General features: G+C 28.4%; 1 protein-coding gene across 1 annotated transcript in view; it reads right to left on the bottom strand.

The window, feature by feature from the left end:
* Positions 1–2,564: 2,564 nt before the first annotated feature.
* LOC111623828 (SUMO-activating enzyme subunit 1-like) overlaps positions 2,565–12,018 on the bottom strand; it is a 39,550-nt gene continuing 30,096 nt past the window's right edge. Inside the window, exons 4-9 of the mRNA XM_023366541.1 lie at positions 9,277–9,533; positions 8,220–8,313; positions 8,040–8,142; positions 5,625–5,769; positions 3,060–3,129; positions 2,565–2,875 (exon numbers count right to left, since the gene is read on the bottom strand). Coding sequence (XP_023222309.1) covers positions 2,786–2,875; positions 3,060–3,129; positions 5,625–5,769; positions 8,040–8,142; positions 8,220–8,313; positions 9,277–9,533 — 759 coding nt within the window. The 3' untranslated portion in view covers positions 2,565–2,785. The remainder of the gene's footprint in view (positions 2,876–3,059; positions 3,130–5,624; positions 5,770–8,039; positions 8,143–8,219; positions 8,314–9,276; positions 9,534–12,018) is intronic.

The raw sequence follows: 12,018 nt of genomic DNA, 5'->3' as shown, positions 1-12,018 counted from the left end.
TAAAAATATCGAGGATCTCGAACGAGTCGCGAGCCTTAGCACCTGCACTATTTTTACAGAAGAGAAAGTATTCTACAAAGTTGTTATTATCTATAAACTGTACATAGCAAATCGAGTAAGCATCATCATTATTATCCGTGTCCTCAACTAGCTGCAACCCCGATTTCTTCCCTTCCATTTTTTCAATAACAGAGTATTGGAGGTCCTTCGCTATGCGCTGTATTCTGCCACCGATAGTGTTATTGGACGAAGGCACTTTCGAAAGTGCCTTCGTCCAATAACACTATCCCAGCAGACCCACCGATCGTAATGTTCACCGTATCTACAGCAGCCGATAGAACGAGTTTTTCTGCGATGGTACGAGGCATTTTACATTTTGCCACCTTTATTACCGAGTTAATGATTTGCATCCGGTCTGCTAGACGTCACATCTTATCGCATCGAATTGAAAGTGAAAGTAAAATTATGAAAATTTGATATTATTTCTCGCACACTTTGGGAACCGCTGCATTAAAATGTAATTTTTAATAACTAAGATTCAAACAAGTATAAAGTAGCATTTGAAAAAAAATTAAGACTTGAAAACTATCATTGCCGATATTTCATTCGCTAACATCGCATCATTTCTTCATTCGACTAGTTGTATCTGTAAATATTTTTAAGAAAAAATAATACATCACTCTTCTTATTCTTTTTAAAATTATTATTTAATGTCAACTTAATATAGTTATGTAAGTTATTAACTGAGCTTCCTTTTATAAATTTTGCGTTATTAAAACATCAATTTATACTTGACCATTTGCTATTACTATTTAAAATAATAATAGTATGTTTACCTGCCATTTGCCATTTACACCAGTGAGTTTATCGATATATACTTATATTTTCACACCATTGATTGGCTTTTATACATTTATTTTTAAACTTTACCAATGTAAAAGTATTTTATACTTATTATTCTTGTACCTCAGTGATCTTGTGTATATATATTTTGTTTGATTTTCTACTGTTTTAAATTTACATGGTTTCTTGGGTTGGGTTATACAGTGGTACTCAGGATACGAACGCCCCAGCATACGAAATATTCAGGATACGACATGAAATTCGAACATATTTTTGCTCCACGATACGAACAAAATCTCACCATACGACATTACATTAGTTCGCCGCGCCAGTTTTTTATTCACTTCTGTTCATCGGTCTCAGTCCGCGTGTTTGCTTCGTCGTGGAAGTATCTCGCTCGATAAAGGAAATCTTGAGGTATTATCAGAAAGTGTCTGATTTTATTGAAAAGAAACATCCCGAAAAGGTTTACACTGGCCGTATTGCTGCTTGGAGTAATGACAAAGTCATTTTAGAAACATTTTAAAAAGTAGGCAAAGCCAAACCTCTGGATAGATATTTTACCAAGCGACCTCTATCCAGTGAACGTGCTGACAGAAGTGAAGGAAAGCAAAAAGCAGTGAATAAAAATAAAAATATATAAAACAACACTAATTTTTTAAAATCTTTTCTAAGTTATTTTTAAGTTATTGTTACATTATGTTATGTAAGTTGTTTTAGTATCATTTCCCTTCTCCCTCTCCTTCCACCAATTTACACCTCCACCTCGTCTATCCTCAAAGGTAAAGTGCAAATAAAACTACATTTTTTTTTCAATCAATTATTATTATATTACGATTACTTATACATTTACAACTACAAAATGCATTTTTCAGTGTTTTCCTTACTATAGTTATTTTTTTAATGTATTACTTAGCTTTAATTTGAGTGTGTTTTTCGTGTTGGAACGAATTATTTGGTTTTACATGTAATCGTATGGGGAAAAATGATTCACCTTACGACATTTTCATGATACGATCTTAGTGGCAGAACGGATTAATTTCGTATCCTGAAGTACCACTGTATAGTTTAATGGGCTCAAACAATTAAACTATATACACCCTACCCCAACTTTTAAATAAATGTATATTTTTTAAGTTACTATAATCTATTATACTCCTACTTTTTAACAGGTATTATTACTACCATGCCATAATCTAATTAAATGACTGTCTTTTATTTAATTAATTTTATTTCTTTATTTTAGATAAATAGAAAGATGAAATTAAGAGAACAGTGGTGTGAAAAAATAGCCAAAATATTAATAACCAGTATCACCATTTCAGTACATTGGATCAGTTGGAGGTGAACTGAAGTATCTCCCATTTCATATATATTGTATATTATGCTAAAGAAACTTTTTTAATTTAAAAAAATATTCTTCCATACGTAATACTACATTTTAACAATAATCCTAATATTTGTTTATAAATTAAATTATTGTGTATTAATAAAAATGTTTTGTAAATTTTACATATTAATCTAAATATATATATTTCTAATCCATTTAATTCAAAAACTTTCAATTACACATTATTAAATTGCTATCAGTAGTTAAGATTTGAAGTTCCCAAAAATCATACACTAATTCAGAAATGTTTATTTACATATTTTGAACTAATTTTCACTTAAAATTATTATTATTATATATATATATATACACACACACACACATACAAGCAACTTATATTACAGAGACTCAAACAGAAAATTTAAAATTGAAGATAACTTTTAATGTTATAAAAAACATACATGACAATGTCACATTTTATAACAAAGAATTACTGGTGTACAAAAATTCTATCCTTACTCTTCTTTCAAATGATCATAAATGCAATAAATATTCTTGCCGACTGTCAATGTTTGGCAGATGAAATTATACAAATGAAGTGCCGCTTTATTTTTACCTTCCGATATTTTCTACGACTCCTCCGCCTTCTTTTCCGTGAAATAAGAAGAAATTCTTGATGGGATTATCTTTACAGGACACTGCCTACATTGTTTAAAAAGTTAAGATTTTATTGTCGATATAACAAATATATATATAATTATATATTGTTAAAAAATTCAATTTTAACATTTGACTTGAAATATAGTACGTACATATAAATATGATGTTTCTAAATTAGAGATCAGTTTTTAATTTTATTTGAATAAATTACATAAATGAAACTAACTTTTATCACTTCTTGTGCTAAAACACCCCCAACTACAGCAGAAACAGGACTTAATTCACCAAATACTTGCCTAAAAAATAATAAATATGTGAACTGAACAGATAGCTAAAATATTTTAATTCCTTAATTATTAAAAATCACCATCAACAGTAATTATAAAAAGAAATTATAAAGCACACTTACAGTATAGTTAAGAGAACAAAAAATATAAAATGAACTGTAACTAAAGAATTTTATGTATAATTAAAGAACTAAGAGAATAACAACAAAGGATTTCAGTTTGATTTCCTTTTTCCATTTCTAATCACAAGATGGTCATATATCAATATAATTTGTAACTACTCGTAACTACCATCAGAGGGCCCGAAGCAGTTAAAAAATGGATAAGGACAATGTGGTGAGAAGAATTCTTTGTGTTTTTAATGTAAAATCTATAACAGAATCTATAACAGAAGGCTGACACTTGATCGTTTTTAACATTGTGAACCTTTTTTTACTTATTGTTTACCTTTGTTTTAAGAAGTATATTCTTCAAAAAAAACCATGTTAACTGTTACTTCTGGGGTTGTATAAAAAAGGATTAAGATAGACTCAAAAATTTGATATTTTTTGTAAACAGTCTAAACTTCAATTATAAATTTATTAAATTTCAATCTCTGAAATTTAAAATAAAAATAATGCAATTATAATTTTTAAAATGTATATAGTAAAATTGGCATTCATATATACAAATAAAATAATAATCATTAATCAATTATCGAATAATACTAATTTTTTCAAGTCAAAATAAATATTTTATATTGATTAACACAAAGTAATATATCATATATAATTTAACATACTAACTTACAATAAAATATTATAACAAAACACTGAGCAATGTATATAAGAAAAAATAAATAAATTTTGTAACCTTAAGACCTTCTAAATTATATTTATCAAAGTGGTTACTCAGCCATCTTGCCATCAGAGATTGAAGATTAAATGATTGTGTTTCAGCTGTATTTTCTGATAGCATAGGCCAGTGATGGCAAACCTTTTTCTGAAAATGGGTCAAAACTGAATTCAAAATTTAACTCCAAATTGTGGGCAAAATATTTAATTTGAGTAATTACAAAATAAAAAAAGCATATAAATTTTACTTTATTTAATTTTTTTAATCTATATGATAATTAAATACTATTTGTTGTTTTTATTATATTCTGAATAACTTGGCATCCCATTTACACAATAAAATAACTCACTTATCTTCTAAATTGAGGATAGTAACTATCTTTTTATTTACTGAAACCATTTTGACTATGTATAAGTCATTTTCATTAGTCATTGCATAATAGAATAAATACAACTGACCTTTGGATGTATCTGGTAATTATATGAATCCAAATACAATATTTTATTACTTTTCTCAAGCAAATTATGAAATTTATGGGTTAACTTCAGTAAAAATATCACTTTCAACATGATCAATCAGTCAAAATCAATAATAAATAATTTCTATCATCATTTTAATTTTCTCCAAGCAAATGTTAACAATTTATATTATTATTATTATTATGTTGGGAGTAGTTGGTTATACTCGATTGACACCAGTTGCTGTGTACTATGCTGGACAAGTCAAGGCAAAGCAAACAAAAATTAAATAAGTGTGTCAGTGTTCAGGAATTTCCTAACAATCTGGCATGTATTCAATATAGTGGCCTTCTGTAGTGTGATGTATGTGTTTCTGTTCAATTGTAATGTTCCCAGGCTTTTTTGTAGTGTATGTGGTATCACACCTGTAGAGGAAGGAACAACAGGTACAATAAGCACCCCATCCATCCTCCACAGATGCCTTATTTCCTGGACGAGTTCTGTGTACTTGCTGATTTTTTCAGTGCGTGTTTTGTATATTGTGAGTGTTTGGATTGGCTATGTCTATAATGTATGTGATTTTATTGTGTGTCAATGAGTGTGATTGATGTCTGGTCTTTTGTGGTAAATCATTTTATCTGTGATTATGGCTCTATTGTAGTACATTTTGTGCATGTTGTTTTCCAATACTGTCTGTGGAATGTATTTGAAGTATGATTTGTTGATGTCTAATGATTTGTGTTTGCTTGCAAGTTTTTGGTGTATTATATTTGCTACTTGATTGTGTCTATGTAAGTAATCTGTCTGTGCCAAGAGCTCGCAACCAGAAGTGATATGTTGTATAGTTTCTGGCACGATGTGACACTTTCTACATGTGTCATTTGTGAGTGTTGTATCTTTGAGTATGTGTTTTCTGTAGTTTTCAGTATTTATGATCTGATTCTGTATGGCAATCATGAACACTTCCAACTGTCCAAAGGGGCATCCCCAAGCTAACCAGCTGTTTGATGCAGTTTTGTCAACAAAATCCTGGGCCAGGTCATAGAAATAAGTGCCTTTTGAGCCCATGATTGCTTAATGGTGTCTTGTCATGTCTTTAAATTTTATTAGTTCTTAACTATGAAATTATCTAGTGATAATATTATAATGTTAATAAATTTTTTTCCAGTAGTTCATCATAATTGTTACATTTCAAAATTAGAAAATGCTCACATTAAAACTTGATCTTCTAATCGTTTACTATCAATACTTAATTCTTTCATTACTTGATCTTTCAACTGTAGTAGTTTATTAATATCATCTTCACGACTCTGTATTTGTGGATATCGTTGATTAATTTCCCAAAACTTGAAAATTACTGAACAGAAAAAAAGGATTTTAATAAAATTAAAATTTAAGTTAATTATAAAAACATAAAATTGAAAATTTATACAACAGATATAACATTAGAATATTTAATATTTTCAATAAACTTATCTTTAGTTAAAATAATCTTAATATAAAACTCACAATTATAAATGGTAGAAAAAAAATTTAGCCATAAGTCTGAATAAACAGTTTCTAATGTAATATTGATGTAATTATTCAATGTATTATTTATAATAGGAACCATATTTTGGAATTTACAATAATTTGATATAAAATTTTTAATTTTATTAAAAAATATGGCTAAAAGTTTTGCTTTTGTCCACTTTTAAGATTAAAAAAAAACTGAGTGATATGCATTTTAAAATTAAATTAAATTAACCAGTAGAAGTATTGTACATTTTTCTTCAGAATATATATAAATGCAATATGATGTAATGTTGAAGTACAGCATGTTTCACAATCTTGACCAGATCTGCTATGATGTACGCTTAACATACCCACATAGATTTGTTCTTCCTAATATACAAGTTATATAAATTTTACAAGATACAAAGCATCTGTCATGTCACTGCTATATAATCTTTAAATATTCCTAAGTCTCATCCAGATAATGTGCAGCATGCATCCAGTATTTATGAAACACCTTGTAGTTTATCCTAAAACTGAAGGTAAAAACTACTTAAAATAGTATGAATAGTTCCAATATTTCAAAAAAGTATTTCCAAAGCAAGATGTGATCTATTATAACAGATTGATGATATATAAGAATATTAGTCTGTCTGTGGAAAGAATTAACTTGAGAGCAATGTCACACAATGGCACTTCAGTTAAACCAATCAGCACATTCTCTAACAATGCCAGCACTTCACTTTTTGCTTAATATATCAGGCAATGTGTGAATTTTATTTTCTCTCACTATGTGGTAAAATGACTTTTCCATTAATTAATTTTTACAGCATGCATTATCTGTGAAGAATCATGCATTTAACCATTACTACAGTGAACTTCCTCATATTCTGATACCAGAATGTGAAGCTTCCTAACTGTTTGTAATGGAGTGACACATTTAACAAGAAAATGTGTCACTCCAATGAATGAAGGCAACAAGAAAATGAGGAAGAAACAGAAAGTAAATTGCCACAAATAAGTAATCAATGGCTGATGCTCATTGGTTAATACCAAAGTTGATTATTTCCATAGAGTGTACGAACTTCAATGTTTGATGTTACTCTGAAAATTAATAAGCTTTATCACCAGCAATAACAAATTCTTGTTTATACTTTAAAGAAGAAAAAATATTTTATTCAGTTTTCAAATATTATGTATTATTTAATCTCATGTTACACGTTATGATATATGTGCTGGTAAGATTGACTAAAATACAACATCCATTAAAGTTTTTTTTAATTAAAAACAAACAGTTTCTTAAATGGAGCTTAATAAAATTTAAAACATATATAGTTAAATGTATAGAATATACAAAGCGAGCAAATGAAAACAGGGGTCACAAGAAGTAGCATGAAAAGTTTGGCAATGCTACAAGTCAGATAGGCAACTCCATGAGTTGAGAGAGTTTGTCACTGCAAGCCTTAAATCTCAAACACTTACTATGATCTTGAGAAATAACGTTTCTTAAGATTGTAGTAAATGGTTGAATTAAAAATTAGTTTAGTGAAATTAAGACATTTATCTCAAGATTGAATTATTTTATAAGTCTGTTCACATGGAAAATAATCCAGCCTTGAGTAAATGTCTTAATTTCACTAAACTAATTTTTTAATTGCACTTAAATATCTCAAACTATATAGCTTTACGTTAGCAATAACTTTTTTGTTATACATACTTCTCTGGACTACCATTTACTAAAAGATATATAAATTACCTTTTTTCAGCATTGGTGAGAAAGGATATTTTCAAATAAGCCATTGTTTTAATTTTCAATAACTTTCCTTCTTTATTTAAATTTCTATTATGAAAATTTCTGTTCTTCACAGTAAGAATTTTCAGCTATTGTAATATTTAAATAATAACAAGTTAACACTACACTTGAGAGTTAGTAATGTGTGATGAGTCATTTAAGCACCTTACAATTTACAATTTTGTTAAATTTCTCACACTACTTCTCAAAAGACCTGTTTTTATTTATTTGACAAACAGACAAAAATTGTACTGATATAATTACTATAAATAGTAAAATTTTTGAGGTGCTCTCGAAATATAAGATGATATATTTTAACTTCTGAAATACTTCAAACATACCATGAAGAAGAAAAAACAGAGAGGAAGTTTGCTTATTAAGAGCTGTCCCAAATTTTCCAGCTTTGGCTGCTAGTGCTTTTTCTAAAGATGTAAAATCAACAGACTGAAATTGAGAATATAAAAATCATAATTTTATACTTTAATACAACTTGTTAAAGTATAGCTTTGGTTTTCACTCACTTTTGTAATTATTTGAGTCGTTTTTTCTTCTGTACGGAGTTTCTTTGTTTTCGGTTCTTTACAGTCCTGTTTCATTGTAAAAGTTGCTCTTTCTCTGAAAATAAAAAAGATAAAAAGTTTTGAGAGAAAATAACAACTGAATTAAAATAAAACTGATTATAAATCAAGTTTTTATTAAAATATAATAATAGTTATATCATATTTTTGAAACAAACTGTAAAAACATTTCCATTATAAGAAATATTTGTTTTTAATAAAAATGCTTTTACAATTTTTTATTTCAGAAATCAACAGATTCAATTATTTCAGGTTATATGTATACTATCTAACTTTTAGAAAACTTGCGAATCATATACAGCATTAAAATTTAACATCAGAAACTTAAAAGTTAATCTTGCCATTACTTAACAGCATACTATTCGGTTTCATAAATAAGCATTAACAGTGGGTACATTCGTTAAGTTGTACAAGTTAAACAAATTACTAATAAGTTGATCATAAAGTATAATTCAGCTCAATATACAAACTCTATTCTAATGATATTTCAAACAAAATTCACCAAAGAATGAGTTAGTTCATATCAAGATGAAAATGGCATCTGGTGATATTGATGTTTCTAAATTCACTCAAAGGTATGAATTGTGAATTAAAAGCTAAATGACTGAAATAATCTGAGAAAAATATTTTAGATAAGACTGTACTAGCAACATCTGTAACTCAAAATTTTAGAAAGCCATTTTGCTGTAAAAAATTCATTCAAAATGTCTGGCAAAAGTAAGAATACAATGGCATCATTCTCCTTTAACTTGTTCAACTTTATAAATGTATCCAGTGTTCTACATTCCTTAGGCTATAGCATGTTAATACATATTTTCATAATGATTATCAAAGCTCAAATGATTTAATTTCAAAAAGTATTTAAATTCTGTTGACAGTATAATCAATTTTATAAGTTTTTAAACAAAAAGAATTTGAGTTTGAAGAAATTTCAGCATGTGATAGATTGTATGTTTAAATTATGAAGCTGATTTTGAATTAAGAACAGAAAGGTACTTACTCAACATAAGAATGATGATTCAAATCTAAGAAGCAATAGCCATAAAATCCCCAAACATCACCACAAAAGAATTTTTTTTCATGTTTTCTGCACAAATTATTTAATCGAATCAGAGTTTTGGTATTTGAACTAATTATACAAACTACATTATATGATAGGAAGAATTCATTATTTATATCTTCTACTGAATTAACATTAGGAGTAACCTCAACCATTGGATTTAACAACTGTAACTGCTGGCATGCAACTTCAGCTCGCTGAAAATAAATGTAAAAATAAAAAATCTATACTTTTAATAACTTTTAAATAAATATCAAACTTCATGAAAACAAAATAAATTAATTCTGAATATATAATATATTAATTTCATTAAATACTTCAAATTATAATTTATAAAAAGTTATTAATGCTTACATAATTTGACAAAAAATTTTAAATAAACAAATTTTAATACAATAAATATAAAAAACATTTAAATAAAGAACCTTTAATGCATACAGTAAATCAATAAGCATGCAATCATTAAGGTTTTTACAATTCCAAAATGCAAAATATCATTAAATCAAATTTATCACATACAGGTATCGTTCATTAAACGTGGTCTCATTTCGTGTGTTTCTGCCATAATATGATTTCAAAAGATCAAAAGAGATATTGAATTAAATCATTTGTTTACATATCTGAGCCAATCATCATGCACTCATATCTATGATTCAATTGTTATTTGTGCAGCTAGTGTTGCAAACATTCAATTTTTAATAGCTGCAGGATCCAAAGTACCACAAACAACATTTTGCCTTTTAACCCCTTCAGGGTTCTTCCTCAGGCTTCTTTCAATTCTAAACCAGCTGGATCTTCTAAAACAAACATGAATATAAAATTCAAACATAATTGAATGGAGAGATGAAGATTTCAAATAACATGTCCTTACGTGCATGCGTATCCGTGATATGTTTAAATAAAATGGAACATTAACCAACATTGCTTATAAATGACCATAATATCAAATTCGAACCTAAAATGAAAGAGTACAAGGATGAGTTTTAACAATGAGAACTTATGCGCATGCATTCCTGTGTCATCCTTAAGTAAATCCACCCCACACCAAAACACCTCAAATGGTTGGAGGCAATCAAGATTTTTAAAGCTAGCTGCAGATCTACATGCGTTAATTTCAGGGAGAAAATGTGTCTTTCTATGGCATGGCAGACTTTACTTGACAATGATATTTAACATTCAATCTTATTTAAGGATGACACGGAAATGCATGCGCATAAGTTCTTGTTGTTCGAACTCATCCTCGTACTCTTTCATTTTAGATTTGAATTTGATATTATGGTAATTTATCAGCAATGTTGGTTAATGTTCCATTTTATTTAAACATACCACGGATACTATATGCATAAGGACATGTTATCTGAAATCTTCGTCTCTCCATTCGATTACGTTTGAATTTTATATTCAACCATTTGAGGTGTTCCAGTGTGGGGTGGATTTATTTAAGGATGACACAGGAATGCATGCACATAAGTTCTCTTTGTTTTACCTCATCCTTGTACTCTTTTATTTTAGAAGATCTGGCTGGTTTAGAATTGAAAGAAGCCTGAGGAAGAACCCAGAAGGGGTTACGAAAATGTTTGATATTCAAGAGTTAATTCACACCAGTTAACGGTTGAAGTGAGTCTAATTTTATATTCATCCTAGTGTGTGCTGCAGATATGTAATCTTGAGTAAACTATCAGTTATAATTTGATTGTTGGATGGTTGAGGTAATATAAGTTCTAATCTACCATTCTAGGGAACTGGATTCAAGTCCAAATCAGCTTAAATTTTTATGAATACAGGTATGTTGACTTAGATAATTAAGCCCATTCCCTAATCACTCATCCATATATATCATGTTATCTTGATTCTAATGTGCACTTTTTTTTGGACTTCCATCTCTCCGAAACTGAGTATGCATTAGAATTGGACACAAAGTCAACTCAATGCAGCCTCGTTTGAGTCTCTTACTCTTCACTTTGCTCAGTAATTTGCATTATTACATCGTCAGTATAGATGTGGTACATGTTACTTCCACTTGTTTTAATTTTGGTTTTGGCACTCATATAGTATAATTGCTATATGGTGGTCTTTTAAATTACAGCAGGCCAAGTGAATAATATCCAACAGATAGATTGGCTATGAAAATAAGGTTAAACAAAGAGTTATCAGCTAAGATGAAAAACATATACAGATATTTCAGCATGATACTATCTATCTGGAAAATTTAATGTTGGTGCATACTGATAAAAAGTTCTTAAAATATTGGAAATTAATTGGAAAAATTCAGCCTCTAAAATTTAATATTAAATGTATTCAGTAATCAAATCTTTTTAGTATTTAAAAGAAATCATGATCTACTTCACAAATAGAATAAAATATTCACATTATCATCAAGCATATATTATATTACAATTAAAAATAAATTACAGTAGAGCGTCGATTTTCCGAAAGTCAATCATCCGAAAGAATTCCAGTCGGCGAATTTAAATTTTCGCCAGTGCTGTGCCACTTCAATCTTTGGCTATGTCTTGGGCTACTCAAATATTTTACGTTTTTGATACTAAATTAACATCTGAAGTATAATTTTTTATTATTTTTATATTTTTCAATATATTTATTTTGTTTGTACAAAATAAAAAAATAATTTTTAACGATACAATAGTCTTTGTTAGGCTTAACATCGACGAAAATTCAACG

The sequence above is a fragment of the Centruroides sculpturatus genome, unplaced genomic scaffold (genome assembly GCF_000671375.1).
Source record: "Centruroides sculpturatus isolate CEXI.00-Female unplaced genomic scaffold, Cexi_2.0 scaffold162, whole genome shotgun sequence".
NCBI classification, from domain to species: Eukaryota; Metazoa; Arthropoda; class Arachnida; order Scorpiones; family Buthidae; genus Centruroides; species Centruroides sculpturatus.
The sequence above is the reverse complement of the archived record's forward strand: the minus strand, read 5'-3'. Positions and strand labels throughout refer to the sequence as shown.